Source organism: Ixodes scapularis, unplaced genomic scaffold, assembly GCF_016920785.2.
Source record: "Ixodes scapularis isolate PalLabHiFi unplaced genomic scaffold, ASM1692078v2 PGA_scaffold11__112_contigs__length_91849675, whole genome shotgun sequence".
Taxonomy (NCBI): domain Eukaryota; kingdom Metazoa; phylum Arthropoda; class Arachnida; order Ixodida; family Ixodidae; genus Ixodes; species Ixodes scapularis.
The window spans coordinates 14,642,510-14,661,145 of record NW_024609837.1 but is presented as its reverse complement, the minus strand read 5'-3'; the positions used below and the strand labels follow the sequence as shown (position 1 = coordinate 14,661,145).

At 44.3% G+C, this 18,636-nt stretch overlaps 1 protein-coding gene across 2 annotated transcripts in view; it reads right to left on the bottom strand.

The window, feature by feature from the left end:
• LOC8039546 (UPF0764 protein C16orf89 homolog) overlaps window positions 1-18,636 on the bottom strand; it is an 81,342-nt gene that overhangs the window by 14,528 nt on the left and 48,178 nt on the right. Inside the window, exons 2-3 of one of the 2 annotated variants that reach the window (XM_040209009.3) lie at window positions 5,627-5,821; window positions 2,520-2,666 (exon numbers count right to left, since the gene is read on the bottom strand). In XM_040209009.3, coding sequence (XP_040064943.1) covers window positions 2,520-2,666; window positions 5,627-5,804 — 325 coding nt within the window. In that variant the 5' untranslated portion in view covers window positions 5,805-5,821. The remainder of the gene's footprint in view (window positions 1-2,519; window positions 2,667-5,626; window positions 5,822-18,636) is intronic. The other variant, XM_040500495.2, reaches the window with a different exon arrangement.

Here is an 18,636-nt window from a genome sequence, read left to right as displayed (position 1 = left end):
GCGCTCTGAACTAAGTATCTCACAAGCCAGACCAACAAAAATCACTTAACACGCCCTAATAAAAAAAAAAATCCGGGTTTATTTTGACTAACTGGAGATCTTTTGACGTGCAACCGAAATCTCAGATTGGCCTCCGTCGGATTGCGGGTACCTCGGCCGATATTTAAATCCGACAAATATAGATTCATGGGCCAGCGCGTTAGCTCAGAGACACCGAGACGATTTAATGTTTTGTGTTTCGTTTTAATATCATTGCTACTTAAAGAGCCACCGAGGTGGTTTTTGAAACAAAATATAGTCGAACTATTCCGACAAGCATAGTTTGAATGCGAAATTTATTTTTGCAAGTGATAAAAACATTAAAATGTTTTCGCATACGTAGCGGAATCTGAAATGGCAGAATGCATTTCGTGGCGCCCATTTCATTTGGATCGCGACGGGCATGTGAACCGACGCACAGTAGAACGCGCGAAAAGGAGCTGTGGTGCACCCGCAGTCTGGCGCTTGTTGTTCTGACATCTCTGGCTCGCTCACTGCGAGCATCCAGGCATCTGACACCCTGACATCTGGCGCTTTTTCTGTCTTTCCCGTGGCGTTCCAAGCGGCACACGACGGAAAATGCACATCAAGCTCTTCTTGAACACGTGTCGCCATCTGTATTTTATAATAAGAAACTACAATTTGCCGTAACTGAATGGGAAAAGTTTCAGGTCTTATAACATTATTAACGTGTAATATATCAATATGGAAGTTCTGGAAATTGTAATATCGAAGAATGCTTCATAATTTAATGTCTCGTTATTTCGATTCGTTGACGTGATTCCGTTTTTACAGCGCCATAAAAAAATGCCATTTTAAACTTTATTTTTTATTTTAAAATATAGGTTATCTGTACAGTTCGTTGCTTACTTTTTTACTTTATGACATCCAACCGAACGCTCACTTAAAATATCGTGGGATATAGGACGTTATAACTTGAGAAATAAATTTTTCAATATTAGAGACTGTGGTCTATTAAAAGCTAAATAATTAACTAACCACTAAAAATAATCGTAATATCGAGACATTAAAGTAGTGTTGAAAAACAGCTCTTTCATTTGACATTAACTTTATAAATGTAAGATACATAGAAAGAAAGTCATAAGCCGTCAAAAAAGCATGAAAACGTCATGCACGGTGGGGTTGCACCTTAAGCGTCGACTGCGTTGAGTGAGCCGCGTTGCGTCGTGCGGCACAGCGCCTCCCCATTGACTCGTCGTAAGCGTCGCCATAGCAACAGGCCGACGCAAGCAGTCTTGCCGCAGTCAAACGCAACTGTATGAACGAGTATTTACTTGTAACGTAGTTACGTTACTCCTTGTTTTTGTTTGTTTTTGGCGTGAGATTATACGAATGTTTGCACTTATGCCACGTACAATATTCGTCTCTCTTTTCTCCACGCAGACCCTCCCGCTTTCTGCATGAACCTATAATGTTTCTCGAAATATATGGCGCTCGTGCGTGCAAGTAACGTCAAAACTGTAAAATGTTTTCATTTACGAGTTAAAAATAACGCAAAGTAACGTGCGCTACTTTTTTTTTTTATCGATAATGCGTTTCTTTTATTAGAGTCTTAGTCGATCGTTCCGACGACTCCGAAAACAATACTCGATCCTCGAAAACAATACTCGACCTTTGCGCCTGCATCGTATCGTTATGGGGGTATCGGAGGTATCGGAACGATATACTATAAAACTCTCTATTTTTGAGGTAACGGAAGGATCGGTAACACGTTCTTTTTACTTGCAAGTAACGAGTAAGGTATTTCGTTGCTTTTTTTTCTTTCTTTTTCGGTAACGCCTTTAACACTGACTGCGCACTCCTGTCTTCGCGCTCGTCGCGTCTCCTGCAAGAGTGACGTTCGCCTCTCCCGCAATACTTGAAGTAACGAAAATTCCAGACCGTTGCGATACTCTGCTCTGTAAGCGGAGCATATGCTCTATACGGAGCGCAAATTCGTCTGCTTCTTTTGACGTCATAACGACGCCAAGGTCTAATTGGCTCTCATGGAGGGATAGTGGGTAGACCTCAAGGCAGCTTGCTCTGAGTTCTATAGACCTTTCCAGCGGCAGTCTCGAACGAAGCGAGCGGGCAAAAAATGCTGAGTCACTGAGCTGTGGACGCATGCGCAGCGTCCGATATACCGCACAGCAGATCAACAGCGCATGCTGGGAAGGCGTTCCACAGCCCAGCAGACAAAGATGGCAGCGCGCAGGAGGCGATTTCTGCAAAGGTCTACACCCACTATCCTTCAATAAGATCCAATCAGGGCTCGGCGTTGTTCTGACGTCACCAGAACCCCTGCAAAAGAAGCAGACGATACTTGCGTTCCGCAGAAGTTGAGACCACAGGAGGTCATGTTCGGGTTGGGACCTAGTCAGGTGATTCGTTTTCGCCTTTTGTCCCAACCTCCCTGACGATTGTGTCAAAAATGAAATAAACAAACAAATATACACTGTACGGCGTGGGGAATGTCTTACGGGTCGAGGACGACGTGTCCACCACGACGGCGGCAGCACGGGCGTATCGATGCGCTTTGACTTGCACCGCCCGGATGGCGTCCAGTGCCACGGGAGGCGTGGGCGGTCCTCCGGCTTCCAAGTGCTCCAGGAGGACATGCAGTTGATCTATCGTCATGCGTTAGAACACGACGTCAGGGCTGCTTCACGGACTTGTGGCACGACCGAGTGCGTCGCAACCGCTTGCGATCTCGTACGACGCGTGGGCGCACTGGCGCCATCTGTCAACTAATCGTAAAGCACTCGCAATTTCCGCTTTTTTGTTGTTTTTTTTGCGCATAATTTTTTATTTTTTTGTTTCTAAGAAACTGTTGGCCTTGCAAATACAGCAAAACCTTCACTCTCGCTTAATGCAATTCCGGGGCTAGCTCATAGATGGCGCCTGCGTATTCTCGCGTCGTAAGAGGGATCATTCGGTCGTAGAAAGTTGCCAGTGTCTGAAGCAGCTTTCTATCTCCGCTGCAAGGCGTTCGTAGAGGCTGCCACTCGGGACGAGCGATTCGCCTGGATACTTTTTATCACCGCCTTACTCATGACATATTATCCATTTAGTTACAACTTGCCGTAATAACAGTAGAAAGCATTTTAAGAAATAAAACGAAACTGTTCAGCACTCTACGAGGTCATCAAGTGGCGAACACGCATTCACTAAAAACAAACAAAAAAGTTGTAGAGAATATTTCCGACGTGCTAAAGTTGAAAGCGTAGCATTTTCGTGCCTGTGCCGAGAAAAAAAAAATTTAGCTAAGAACTTTACTTTCCGTCCAGGTTATGTTTAGGTTTAGTTAGCATTTTATTGCATGCATGCTCTTTGAAAGACGCTAGTCTGCCTCAAGAAACATAAAAAGAAAAAGACCAGGTGAAGAACCTCCGCGTCGCGCTTATTGTTGCCTTTCGTCGTGCTTCGACAGCGCGTGCGCCGATGTGTTATCGAAAGCTGCCGTTGGAGGCCGACCTTCTATACTGCAGATCTCAAGTCACGCTTCTAACACGTTGTACGAAAGACAGTATGCCAACAATGTCCGAGGCGCATATTTTTTTTTTTCTCCTTTAGTGACGGTTTATGTCCATTGGTCACGCGTCGGCAGGATGCTCATCCAGATCGAAACGGGCAGGGGTGGTGGAGAATTGAACATCATTAAATCTGCAAAATTCAAAAGCTTTTTTTTTTTTTTTTGCAGCACGAGTTTTTGTTTTTGCGCGTGCTCCGAGTTGCGGTGCGCAAACAAACGCGGCCTCCAATTCCCCCTTAAAAAAACTATCCTTTTTTAAGGTGAGATAGCATACACTGGCGCCATCTATCGGGCCGCCTTGGAATACTTTCGATCCAGGTACACTCCAAGAAATGCCTGCACGTCTACTTACCCGCAAAACACTCGAAGAGCGAATCATTGCGATCTAGGAAATCAGCTCAGCGTAAATTGAGGCGGAACATCCATTGAGACCTCAAAATTAAGTCTGCGCTGTGGCATTACGCAATGCAAGCATGACGCTTTACATTGCGTATATAATCAGACCACTTTGTAGCCTGAGCTACACTGGCCGAGGTTGAGCGGTTTCGCGTGGCTCGCATAATGAGCCGTGCTCCGTGCTGCGCATGCGCGAGGAGCAGTGACGTCATATGGCGCACAGCTGGCGCACCGGAGCCGCCGCCGCGCCCGTGCGCATTCCAGAGTGACGTCATAGCCGCAGCAGACGCACTGGCGCCGCCGCGTGCCCAGCTGTGCGCCTCCGTTGCGCAGTAGCCAAGTCTGTCGCTGCACCGGAGCCGCTTGATACCGCCTCTCATTTTGAGCGCATAAGCTCACGCTACGTATATCCTGGCATAGCCGAGCTAAGCCACCACAATATTTTTAGGTCTCAACGGATGTTCCGCCTCATCATTCGCTGAGTTGATTTCCTAGATCGCAGTTATTGGCTCTTTGAGCGTTGAGCGGGTAAGTAGACGCGCAGGCATTTCTTAGAGCGTAGCAGACCGAAGAATTCGCGAAATAGATTCCACGCACTGTCCGTGGGGAAATGACCAACTGAAAAGTCCAAATTTTTTTTCTAGACCACGGTAAAACGGAGACTTGTAAAGGAATAGGAATATATACCTTTTCCATATCATTTGCTTCACTGGCATTTACGGATACATTACGGGTAAAAGCAGGGAAGTGGGAGAAGTCGTGCTATCTATATACAAAAAAAAAAGTCTCAATTCATGTAGACGTTTTGTGTTTGTCCCTTTTTCATTCGTCGTCTTCGTTTCTTCCCACGATGTGCCCATTTTCCCATTGAAGATTTCACAAAATCACTTTTAACTTTTTAATAAGATAACTTTGGCAACTGGTTCGGACCTTTATAGCGCTGCATTTGGGCGGCGTACAAAACGTAATTTATTTTTGCAAAAAAAAAAAAAAAAATCCTGCAATTTTTGGGGGGGTTACCAGCTGTACATGCGCGTAAACATAAATTATAATTAGTGGTAGATGTCGTGCTATCGTGTACACAATATACACATACATGTGTGTTTTTCAGCTATAGAGATTGTTAGAAGGGAAAAAAAAAGCCGTGAAAGTTGCGCTAATGCTGTTTGTGCAGGTGACTAAACGGGTGTCCAAACAGGACACAACAAAACGCAGGACTCCGACAAATCGTGAAAATTGAAGCGGACGCGCCCGCTTCAATTTTCACGATTTGTCGAAGTCGTGCGTTTTGTAGTGTCCTGTTTGGACACCCCTTAGTACGACCCAGGGGACCTGTTTAGGGAGATAATCGTCGCGGTACGTCCAACGAATTAGCTAAAATTCGTCGATTAAGTTTTTGGTTTGTAGAAATAAACGCACGATTCCAATTAGAAAATGGTTGAGTGACATCGGAAAGAACTAAATCAGTAAATTTGAGACACACTCGGAGCACATTGGGAAGACTGGCGGTGCAATTACTTTCAGTACTAGTATATTGTAAGATAATAAAATTAACCATATGTTTATCTAATATTATCAAATGTGTGACCACTACTACTCTCGAACAGGTTGCACCGCAGTGGAGCCCACTCGAGTAGGCAGAACCGTCAAACTTCTCACCATCCGCAAACCGAAGTCCGAAAGCAGAGTCCGTGTACATCTCGTCGATCCTTGATCCGAGCGCGTCCAGGACTTTTTCCATCGCCGACAGCAGCTGCATTTCCCTGGTTGGGTTCCCCAGAGAACCCGGCGGGCCCAACGCCAGAAGCGACAGCACGAGAAAACCACCGATTCCCATCCTGCGCTGCCCGAGGCCTGCGTTGACCGCGTTCACCATCCGAATGGCGTCGCCGCCACTTCGATCAAATATTCACGAGGTCTCTCTTAAGCCCCCACCCCTTCCTCGCGCGCACCGCTAAGCCCTCTTGCCTCCCGAAGGAGACAGGATGGCCTAAACCTGGGTGGAGCCAGTGTCACGTGACAACAAGAATGGCGAAAGGGACCAGGTGACCACCTTACTCCTTCGTTTCTTCTTTTTTTTTTTTTCGTTTATTCTTTCTAGAAGGAGCCGTTTTGGACATCGTGGTTTTATTCCGGAGCTCAAAGGGTAGGGTTCGAAACCTGGGTGGTTCCTTCCCCAAGGACTCTTTGTGCTTTGGGACGTAAAGTCCTAATATTGCTTTTCGTGGTTGAAGCGGGTTCTAGTCGCACGGCCGACAAAAACAAAACAAAACAAAAAGAAAGCTTAGCGGAAGCTTAGCGGAAGTGCGTCAGCAGAGATGAAAATAAAAATAAATTGTAGCGATAAAATAGCCAAAAACCGCCCTCGCCAGAAAGAGTTTCCAAAGCCATACTTTGGGAAGTATGTAGGGGGCAAATGAGGAGGCGCCATTGGTCGAAAGCGGGCTGGACGTGCTCCAGGGCGTCTCCACAAATACGAATGTGGCCAGCCAGCCGAGGGCCGGGAATCCGCCGTCCGAGCGGTCATACTCCGTCCGAGCAAAACAGAGTTCGAGCAGCACATTCGATTATTATACATGTTTTTGCATGATAATAATCGAAAAATCACGAGGAGCATATTTCCAGACATGGAGAGGTACTACATTTAACTCGTACGCGCGTAGTAAACTGTTTCTCGCTACCACCGGTTGGGGATTCTTTCCGACTTCTGGTTGGCAGTGGCCAGGAGGGCATGTCAAGCCCCCTCTCTGCGTCTAGTGCACGCCCTGTACCCTGGCTCTGCCCGCTCTTCGCCGCCATCTTGAATTGACGTCACTTCCAGCATGGGCGCCAACATTGTTTTGCCTTTGCCACGCCAATAGAAGGCATTTAGGATATAAGCGTAACCGTCCCACTTGCTCGTTTTGCGTCCCCTTTACTTTTTTCCCTATTTGCAGGTTGAAACGTTTTGATATTTTTTCGTTGCCCATACCGGATATGCCTATCAAGTGCCTGGGGACAATGTACACAGAAAAGGTCTATATACGGCTCTGGCCCTCGTAGGAGAAAAAAGAAGAGTCCATAAATAAAACAGAGAGAGAGAGAGAGAAAGTGGCAAAACCCCATGAGCAAAAGCAAAAGCAAAAAAAAAAAAAGAGAAAAAATAATTATATACATCAAGGTTTTGTGAACATTTGTTTTGGCCACGCCTCTTACTTGCGGTGTATGTCGCAATCTCATCGACTGGGGAGCGATGATGTGACTCTAGTATTGCGCATTGCTGATGCGCCTCACGAATTGTAAGCTTTGGATGTCGTTCTTCGTAGGGTGAACAAAGCATAGCGCATGGGCTTCCAGCACGCTTCACGCACGCTGGAAGTAAACGACCGAGCGAGCCAATAGACCCTTTCCGAAATTCAGTCTGACCACTTTGATCACTATCATCATCATCTAAAAAATGGCATATGTGCCATACCAATGGCGGCTTTCTATTTACTGATGAAGGAACATGTTGAAGATACTCCTAAGCTGAGGATTCGAGGCCTATACATTCTACACGTTAGCACGTTGCGAAACCGGAATTGAATGGAAGCGCTGCGTAAGTGTTCATTTCTCTAATTCGAGCCCAGGGAACCTGTTAGTGGCACAAAATCGACTTCGAAACCCCTTCTGTCTGGGTTGGCGCTTCATTCTGATTGCATCGTTGTGGGAATTGACACTGGAAGAGATGATCCAGAAAAACCTGTATAGCGAAAAGTTTATTCTCGTCTGCCGTTGACATGCAAAAGTGACGGTGCCCGATAAAATACTGCAGGCTACGGGTTCATTTCCGCCATTCGTATGGCAGAAGTTAAACCGCCATTTCAGCCACCAGATGGCACTGAATTTCGGAAAGGGTCTATTGGAGTGTGCGCCCCCTCCTCACAAAAAAGAAACAAACAAAAAACGGTCCGTGTCGTTAAGCCTGGTCAGGGACAAAGGGGCTTCTGTGAGGACGCCTTTCTCGCGTTTCCTTAGCGACGTCTGTCAAGGAGACCGTCAAATTGCAACCAGCGCATGCAGCTTCCGATAGATGCCTATGTCGCTTCTTCTGAGGGACCGCTATGGCTTGGAAGAAGGGGCTCGAAGACAGATGCTTCGCTTTCCGGGGTATGAGCGGAACGCTTTTGGAGATCCGGCGGGACCACTTAATCGCCGGAAGGAATAAAAGTCTTGAACCCTTCGTTGAGGAAACGCCCGCGGGTATACGATGCGTCAACAACATCCAGTGGACCTGGACAAGATCGCTTATAAACTCTCGAAGGCCAAGAAGTCGAGAGGCCCTCTTGGGTTACAAAAGCTAAAGGCGGGAGAACATTTTTTTTTCGGGATGCTTTCTTTGCGGTGCAGACACTCTAGCCTGCTACATTGTGAAGGCAAGCGAAGCTTCTATGGTGCTCAGTGCAGCCCCGCAACGCTTCCAGAGCACGTGGCTATCTTGTGTCTCATCTAAGACCCATCGCAACTCCAGCGACCTATAGGGGTCGCCCCTCTCGACAACTATGGCGACTTTAAACAGTCCATGCCGTGCCATGTGTCAGTTCAGCGCACAACGCTTGGGTGCATGCAAGCAAGCTCGCTGCATGCAGCCGCTGTGGGATGCATGCGAGCATTATAGCATCAAAATGGTTTGCCCTGATCTTTATTTGGTCAAATCCTTCGGCGGTGGCGGGTGTTCTGGTGTAAGCCAGTTTTCGGGGGCTTTGCCTTGTTTGGGGAAGTGATGGAAGAACTACTCTCTAGACCGGTTATAACGAAGTCGGTTATACGAAGTCGGTTATAACGAAATAGCGGATATATCGAAGTGATTTCCGATAGTCGTTGACTTTGTTATAACTGGGGGTCTCGACAGTAAAACTAGCGTCGTACTACAGCGCCGAAAAAAACGTTGCTAAGCGCACAATGTCTGGCTCATGCGATTACGCATGCTACGTTCAGAACGACCTATAGGCAACACCCTGATATGATGGTAGCGACAGTCACCGGGACACCCTGCGCGACATCAGAGGCAATGTAAGGCGCACTTAATTCACTAGGCCATTATGAGTGACGGTTTTCCCTGCGATCATGTCGTTGCTGCCGTTTTCGTTGCTGTGGGCACGACCAATGCAATTTCCATCGCTTTACTTCGGTCGTCGTGCGCCGATTTCTGACAACATGCAATCACGGAAGCAACAAGCCGACGAGCAGAAATCGGGAAAGGACGTCTTCCGGCCAGTTCAGTGTTTTCCCCACGGGCGATCGAAGAGCTCGCACTGGAGGTGGGACAATTGAAAGATTTCCCTCAGTTCTCATCATGACGGTTAATATATACAGAAACAAAAGTTGCCCATTTATTGCAATACTGGGCTTCGATTTTTCTGTATATATGAAATTTTTGACGTGCAATTCTTTTTTTTCTTCAGCCTATACCGTTCATCAGCTTAAGTTTTTACTCGCGTATTTTTCGAGGAATTTGCGCGTTGTGCGCAAGCCTATCTGTTTTGCTTCTCGCGTCCTTTACAAAAGTGCCGTGAAACACGCACGCTGAGGGAATAGCGGCCTGTGAACATCCGCTAAATGTTCACACGCGGTCGGCCGGTGCGGTGGTCCTATGTTAGGACGTTAGCGTTTACAGGATGCGGGCTGGCCCTGCTGCGTTCCGGCCAGGGAGATTCCAAACACCGTGCGGGGAGTCCCGTGGTGACGTTAAACACACGCTGTTAGATATGAAGGCGCGTGATAACTGCAGAATTATTCGCAAACACGCCTCAAACATCTACCAAGCATGTCTGCCTCATACGTTTGTGTGCGTCGAACCCGTCGGCAGACGGTTTTTTGTACGCAGGTCACTCGTACAAGGGAGGATGGATGGATGGATGACTCTTAATGGCAGGAGGTAGCTTGCGCCGCCTGGCAGAAGCAGCCCGCCTCAGACAGTGTCTGCGTACTGAATTTTGCATGACTTTTGTATAACACATGCATACATACATGCGTACGTACATACATACATACATAATGTTTTATTTTCAGTTTTTAACATCTCAATATATGTGCACGGACAAGCCAATAAGGCTTGTGCGTGGGGCGCTGCAGGTATACATACTCAGGTAAACACGAATTCATGGCAAAATGTAATTTGTTTCTTCTGGCATGTTCAATAGCTTTATTGTAATAGTATCCATGTTCAACTCTGTTTTATGAGTTTAATCCAAAATCAAACAAAAAATTCTATAATATTAAGGGTAATTTCAACGGTCATTTACAATCCGAGGCCTCGGATTGTGAATTCTCATTTGTATGAGAAATTTCTGTGTCCAATAAACAGTAGTGAATCATTCAAGATATATAAGAACATATAAGAACCATATGAAAACCATATAAGAACTATATAAGAACAATATGAGAACTATATGAGATATATACGACCATACAAGCACCATATAAAGTTTCTAATAAGTTTCTTATATGGTTCTTATATATCTTATGAAATTCTTATATGGTTCTTATATATCTTATGTAATTCTTATATGGTTCTTATATAGTTCTCATATGGTTCTTTTATGTTCTTATATATCTTGTATAATTCATATATGTTTATTGGACACAATAAATTTCTCATACAAATGACTTTTTTCACTAGGGGGAGGAACAAATCACAATAAACAACATATGTATAACAATAGACAAGGTCGGAGGGGTGGTCCGCTTCGTTGATTCTGATTTTCTTTATAATTAGTTGCCTTTTGATTACCTTTTTTCTTTCTCCTCATTCATCCATTATTAAGTTAGTTAGTTTTTTGTGTGTGGATTTTTACATTGAGCTTTATTTTTAGGCAGTTCGTTATGAAGTTTAGGTACGTAGTATTTTCTTGTTGCCTCTCCATACATCTTTATCAACGGTTCTACAAATATTCTGCTTGGACGTGATGTTCTTTACTTGGGTGTTTCTATTTTACATTTACTGTTCAAATAATGTGTTGTTATTATCTCATACTTCAATTGATCACTAAAGCACAACACTCCTAAATATTTTTTGCATCTGCTTATTAAAATAATTTTCTTCGCTATTATGTCTCACCTTTTAAATATCTCCTTTTAAATAATTTCGATTTTTATTTGCAGATATTTGGCACAGTGCCTGCAAGCAGTTATTTTATTGTAATACCGATTTTGCTAAGGGAATGTATATCATTCGAAGTACGGAACGGGGAACTATATCTTGAATATGAAACATATGTGCCGTCAGTATTCTCAATTTCTTGGTTACCTGTTCTACATGAACTTTCCATTTAAAATGATGATCTTTGTACATTCCAAGGTATTTTACATTGTCGACGTACTCTAGTGCCGGGCAAGAACAATTGTTACAGTTATTCCCGTGCATTTTTATTGGTATATGAATTAGTATTTTTTTCCTTGGGTCTCGGAAGCACATTACTTGGGTTTTGGGAAAATTTACGATTATTTGATTTTTTTTATTATACCATTGAAGAACATTTAAAATATCTACCTGAACCTCCCTTATGACGTTTTCATATTTCTCGCGGGCGTAGACAATTACCGTTTCATCAGCAAACTGAAAAAGTTTACTTGTTAGTTTGACCTGGGTTTTCTTGTTCACATATAGTAAATTAATGTGTTAATGGGCCGAGTACTGTTCCCTGTGATACTCCATGGTTGACTTTAATTTGTCTGCTATATTTGGAACCTAGTCGGGCCACTTGATATCTATCAATAAGATCATTTTGAAACAAATGATATGCCCTCACCGAATCTGTGTTCTATGTAATCTATCCAATAATACAGAATAATTTATCGTTTCAAAAGCCCTTGTAGAGAACAAGGCTACTATGTACTTCCCGCTGTCCATGTTTTTGTACAGATAATCAAAAATGTCCTCTATTAATAAATCACACGTTCCTATATGTTCCCTAAACCACTACTGTTTATTAATTACTATGGTATGCTTCGTGATAAAGCTTCGACATATCTTATTAATATATTTTCCCATTATATAATTCAACACCGAGAGTACACACACTGGTATTTAATTAAGCAGTTTGATTTTCTCACGTTTTTGTATATTGGTTTTACAACAGCTGTCTTAACTTTTCTAGGAATGACACCCTAATATACAATTGTACAGCTGGATCAGTACTGGTTTAACACGTGAATGTGATATATAATATCCCTCGACCTTATTTGATCGAACTCCACTGCTTTACTAATTCTAATATTTGTTTTCATTATTTCTCGTTTTAAGTCATATATATGAAAGAAATAATGAATCACAGAATTTTATTTGATTACGTTGTCGTTCTGTTGGTCCACTACAAAAAGTTTCAATTCACTCTACATATTCTGTATTAAAATAATTAGCGAGCTTTTCAATGTCATAATTAAGGCAAAAATTAATTTTTATTGTTTCTTCAATCGATTTTTGTCCTAAAACTAATTTACTAATTAGTAATAACTAACAGTGTGCTGTATCTTTAGTTTCGTAAACATTGGTCCAATAATAATTTATTTTTACGCTTTTCAAATATGTCACTTTGTTGCTAATTTCCCGATGGTTGTTTTCATATTTCCTGTTACTAGGAAAGCGCTTTAAGAGCTGCCATGCCCATGTTTTTTTAATTCTTTTATTAAATCATCAATCTCCTTATCCATATATTTGTTGGTTACGTATTTTGTGTTGCTTTTATTAGTTGATTTCTCATATATGTTTTTGAAGGAGTAAATTATATTATAATAAACTTTTTCTGGATTTTGTTCTCTAGCTATTTCACTCCAGATCACTTCCTGAATATAATTATAGACTTTTTTGTTATCGATAAAGTGGCCTTCGCTGTATTATTTTTTTTAGCCGTAAAGATTGTGCAATAGTTGTTGCTACAAAAAAATGGTCGGCTTCTTTTACTGCAATAACTTGACTCTAAGGTTTCCCTCCCTTGGTCCGTATATCCCTAGTAAAAAATTTTATATGTATAAGAAATTTCTTTTTTCTTTTCAAATAAGATCAAATAAGATCACACAAGAACATTAAAAGAACATAACAGAAAAAATATAAGAAACATATAATATTATTTAAGATATAACAAACTAAAAAAAAATTCTGATCATTTAATCTTATACTGTTCTGATATGTTCTTATAGGGATCTTAAATGTTTTTATATGATATTATTTGATCATATGCGTTTATTGGACACAGGAATTTCTTATACATATAAGATTTTTTACTAGGGATGTATGTGATCTATAAACGATTGCGTCAATTTCCCCCCGGATATTTCTTCCCGTGTGAAATCTTGTATCAATAGAGAGTTTTAGCAGATCGTTTTTTCGCCCCGATAACGATACCTCCTCTCCCTTCCGGCGGCCTTGGGCATGCATCGTATCGTTATCGGGACAGAAAAACGGTCTACTAAAACTCTCTAAAGTCTCCGAGCCGTATAGTGCCATGCTATTTACGTATCGATTTGCCAACGGATTCAAACTATAATTAATCTATGTTTACGTCTCCAGCAACAATTATATCATGATCTTGGTTTCCGTTTAACCATTTCTTTTTAATATCAACGATAAATGCATCCACATTTCGCTTAGGGGCTTCGTAAACGCCCAGTACGGAAGTTAGTTTTCCGTTGCTTGCAATTTGCATGTGGAGAGGCTCGGTTGAGGAGAAGATAATCTTTTTTTATTTTTAGTTACTTTCAGTTTTTGATTAATTATAACCATAATGCCACCTCCCCTCCGGCCGTCTTTATTGCGAGAAAATACCTCAAAATTGTCTAGAACATACAATTTATTCCTCTTCACTTTTGATATTAGTTCCTGAAAATACGATCACATTCAACTTGTCAAACGGTTTATTTCGTTCCAATGCTTCGTTAAGGCTACGAACGTTAGCGTGCAACAAAGCAAAACAACATTTATCAACCCACCACTTCTTAAACGAGGAATACATCTGGCTGTCATTCATTTTTGCCTTATATTATTTTATCCAAATTTGTTCGTGCCGTGATACGGATAGCACGTTCATTATCTCGCTTTCGTACGTAGGTGCGACCTCTTTTATGCCACGTGTACCGATATTCAAGCAATTTCGCTTTTTCTGGGGCTTTGAAAAAAAAGCCTTTTTGTTTGTGCCGGTCAAGTTTTCTTGTTATCAGTTGTGTCTTGTGAGCGCAACTTGTTCTTTTTTGTTTTGTTTAAATCATTCACCTCGAGTGGTTAGATTCACGAATCTTATCATTATCGCGCCTTATCATCATCCAGAATCTTATCGTTATGAAGCCGCTGTCATTGGAATAGACTGCTACATTTCCTGTTGTCTCCATGTGCCCCAGTCAGTTTCATAGTTTAGCATGCCGGAGGCATCCCATCCGGTATTCTACAACTGGCCTGGGCCAGCTCATATTGCCGCACGCGACACGCTGCACAGTTCCCGCTAATATCAACCACCGATTCAACTCGGCATAGTTATAACTCGGCATACTTTGGCCCATGCCCATATTGGTTCCAGCGAGACAACAGACATTTTTTTGTTTTATACCCTTTCTAAAAAAAAGCTCATCTGCTCTGATCAAAGTGTGCTTAGGAGCGCCGAATGGACTGCCCTAGGCGAATGGGTCTTTTGTATTGAGGTAAATCGTACCTCTGCCCTAGCCCTTTGTTTCTGGAGACCCGTTAAGCGTAGTCGGCGAGCCGGCCGAACCGGAAACAGAATGCAGCAGCAATCCCTGAAGTCGCGCCAGGCATGACTCATTCAAAAATTAGGTCAACGGATCGGCTGATGCCTGCGGTCTTGGCCAGTGTTCTGAGGAGAATGAGGGCGTTTACACTACGCCCTGTAGCATGCGAGACGGACCATTTGCACAGAAAGTTATTAATGAGCCCGGAGACAGCTAATTGTCTGTTCAAGAATTAAGCGGTTGGCGGAGTGATGAATGGGCTCCATTCAAGACGCTTGCCGGAGTTGGCGTTTGCGGGTCGCATCGTTTTGTTTAAAGAATTATGATGCAACGCCGAAGCGCGACGCCGTTGGCTCCAGGTTCCATGTCCGGAACAGGACAGTTCTTTGTGCGTCGCAAGAGAACAGTCGGGCCTCCCTGGTGAAGACCATGAGGATGGTTAGAAGGAGTTTGTTGCGCAAATGTCGACAATAAGAACTGCTGTGCTCGGTAAGATAGCGGGGGGGGCCGCCTGCTTTCCATCCGTTGGGCTTGACGTCGCTAACTACTCTAACCTCGAAAGAACTCCTCAAGAACAACACGGAGCGCGTGAACGCTTCTGGAGACAGGCACGCGCCGGCCAGGCGACACATCTCTCAACAAAATATATCACGAGACTTGCCTTGGTTGACTGGTGCATGTTTCCTGAAACCGTTATTTTATTTAAAAGTCAATTGATTTTTTTTTCTTTTCAATGGGAAAATGGTGGCCGACAGACCTCTCGAATACGTGGAGCTTTATGGACGCCAGTTACCGATGACGGGCAAAAATAGCCCAGATTTTCCCAATGGAAGTTTCAGATAATCATTTATCACTTGTGAGTAAGATAACGGTTAGTAAGATAACGGTTCCACCCATCCTGTCTCTGGGTAGTCTTCGTTGACTCAAAATGTCCACCCCTAGCTCTGTCGTCAATGAGTAAACAAAGTCCGCTTATCCAACTCATTTACACAGTTCTATAGATATACATCAAATCGCCTCAGTTCAAGGACATCAGGTAGTTTTACGATGAATATCAGGACATTGGGGGGCTTTTGGAAATATTATTGGAGACACGGCAGCGTGAGACGCTCGTGGGGAAAATGTAACTGTTCTCATTCCATTTTCGAGAACTATTTCCAACAATGTTGATACAAGGATGGGCAATAAAATTACGTCATTATTATGGGCAGATTCCCATTATTACTATAAACACCTAAAACATATCGAACCAAAAAGTAGAATTTTATATGCCGCGAGAGCTTTTAAGAGCTGACGAAACAAAAATTCATAGACTGCGTCTAAATGTATACCGTATGCACTACAAATACCTGCAGTTGATTGGCAAAGAAGAATCATCTATGTAATTTTTGTGCTCTTCACTCCAAGACAGCCACCGCGTGTTAGGCTACATACGACTTTTGAAAGGAAACCCAAAAAGATAGGACTGGGACTTCGAACAAACTAAGAAATTGAACTGGACCACCTTCTTGGGCCTTGACCAACTCCTGAGAATTTTCCTACGGTCACAAAAGTACAGGTTAATTATCTGACTAATCCTTGTTTAGTCATACTACTCTAAACTTCAGTGAAAATAGCGTGTATATTTTTGTACTATCTCTTCTTTAAGTTTTCTCTCTTTTGTCTTCTAGTTTCAAACTCTGCTCCCCTCTTTCCTTTTTTTTCGCGAAGTATGAGTCCTTGATTAGCTTCATACGGTCGTCAGGGGTCGCTAGGCGCATTTATTTTCCCTCTCCCTCACCCCACACCCCATTACCCTATACCAGTCGCGATTGGATGATTTCCATTGGGATCGCAACGTAACCTTTCGGACGAACCACTAACCGACCGAATGACGGATTGATTGACGTCACGTTTAAAACGCTTCTGGTCTCGCGCGTTTGAAGCGACAGTCCGACAGAACAACCAGAAATAGCCGGTTATCGAGTCATGATGGAGTTCGAAGGGAACTACATCGACGCATTACGCGCTGTTGATCGAAAGAGAGCCGCGGTGGTCGTCGTCCCGGCACTTGTCCAACAACCGTGCGGTACAGCGACGGAACTCGGCAACAGCCTTCCCCTCAGCCAGGCTTCCAGAGTAGCGGATGGCGGCGGCGAACCTTTTTCGCCCTCCCTGTTTATTTTCTTTGGGCCTCGAGCTGAGTGCGAAGCACCGCTTTTTTATTTTCTCTCCTCCCCCTCTTTCGCATCTGCACTCGCGGAAAAAGGGGGTAGTGGCTGCTTGTCGTAGCGTAATGCGTCGGCGGCGGTAGTGTATGCGCCGTTCACCCCTAAGCTGACAGTGCGGGGGAAAGTTAAGTGTTCGTTAAACCAGTGACAGTCTTATCTTTCCCCACGTGATGACGCTCATACCAAGGCGCGTAGAGCAGGGTCAGGTGATGGAAGGAAAGCGGTTCATTGGTCGGGATAGCGCGTATAGTTCCGAGTGCACTGTCGCCGGGCGAAACCACCGGAGAGTGTTCGCTTGCTTATCTTCGCCGCAGAGTGAGTGGCTGCTGGAGAGGCTGTGTCGCCCACAGACGCCCTTGGCGAGCGGCGTTCCCCGCTGTTTGGGCGGCTGCCCCGCCGTCACAGGGCCCGTGATCGGCTTCCATTCTGGTACCGAAATTGCAGACGCGTCGCTACATACGTGTAGCCCCGAGGCACATCGTCTGTCCGCAGCACCAGAGTGGATTCCCCCATGCCCCTCCTCGGGGACTCTTAAGTTGGACACTCGGCGAGAAAGTCGGCGAGGATCGCATGCCATTGGCCAGCGCCAGATTCATCTGCAGCGCTGGCCAATCGCGGCAGTCGGCGATCTCGCCGATGTTCTCGCCGATTGTATAGGACTTCGAGCCACCTGAACTCGCATGGGTCCATCGCGTGCGCTGCCCGAAGGCGCAACGAGGGAAGCTTGCCATATACGGCCAGCAAGTGTTCCAAAATGCGTCATGGGCGCATAGGAATGCGAGGAGGAGCACGCCAATCAGAGGGCGACATAGATAAGGCGCTGGGAACGCGCGATGACAAGGCAGCCAAGTGAGCACCGTCATCGGTTCAGGTTGGGGGGAAAGATGAGCACGAGGTGCGCAAGGAGCACATGAACTTCTGGGAAAGGCAGCGCGTGGCGGCTCATCTCACTCTGACTCCGCAGTTAAGGAGACTTCGATATCTGGCGATAAGAACGAATCACTGAGCAAGAAGTGGGGCCAGAGAGAGCCAAGTCTCTGCGCGACTAGGCCATATACAAAAAGAAAAGCGCCATCTAGTGTACCCATGGTCAGTTATCGAATTTCCGCCATATTGGGAGGTTCTCGTACCGATAGTTTCGCCTAGAGCCACTAAATGAGCTGCTCTTAAGGTATCGGCACTTCGTTTCCTGACATTGTTGTTGGCGCCGCCATTTTGGGTGCTTGTGCAGAGCAGACGGAACTGCCGATCGTCGTGATTCAAAAGTGCGACTTCCTCAGCATTAGATTTGGTGTTAGGAAGCTCATGTAATATTGCTTTGCTTTGTCGCGAACTGATTAAACATCTGTGGCGGACGGAAAAGCGTTTCCTGTGATTTCAGATAAAGCGTCAGGTAACTGGCAACAATGATTTTAAGCAGCAATATGTCCAAGTGTCGTTACTCTGAAGCGTAGGTTATTTACATACAAAACTTGGAAGCATGAAACAGCGAGGACGAGGACGGCAACAGGACATGAAAGATGCTCTGCTCCCGTCCTCGTCCTCGCTGTTTTATACTTTCAAGTTTTGTATCTCTTAACCAACACGCTCGTTTTCAATTGCAGCTTATTTAGTGGCTCTAGTTTCGCACCAGAAAAAAAATGGTCCCGGCAAAGTGGGGGTCGTAGGTACAAAATATGATCAATTACGTGCTGCAAGTCCCCAGCACGAACCCTTCGCACAAGGTTTCCGATAAAGACCGTTCACTGACCTGGATGGCCCATG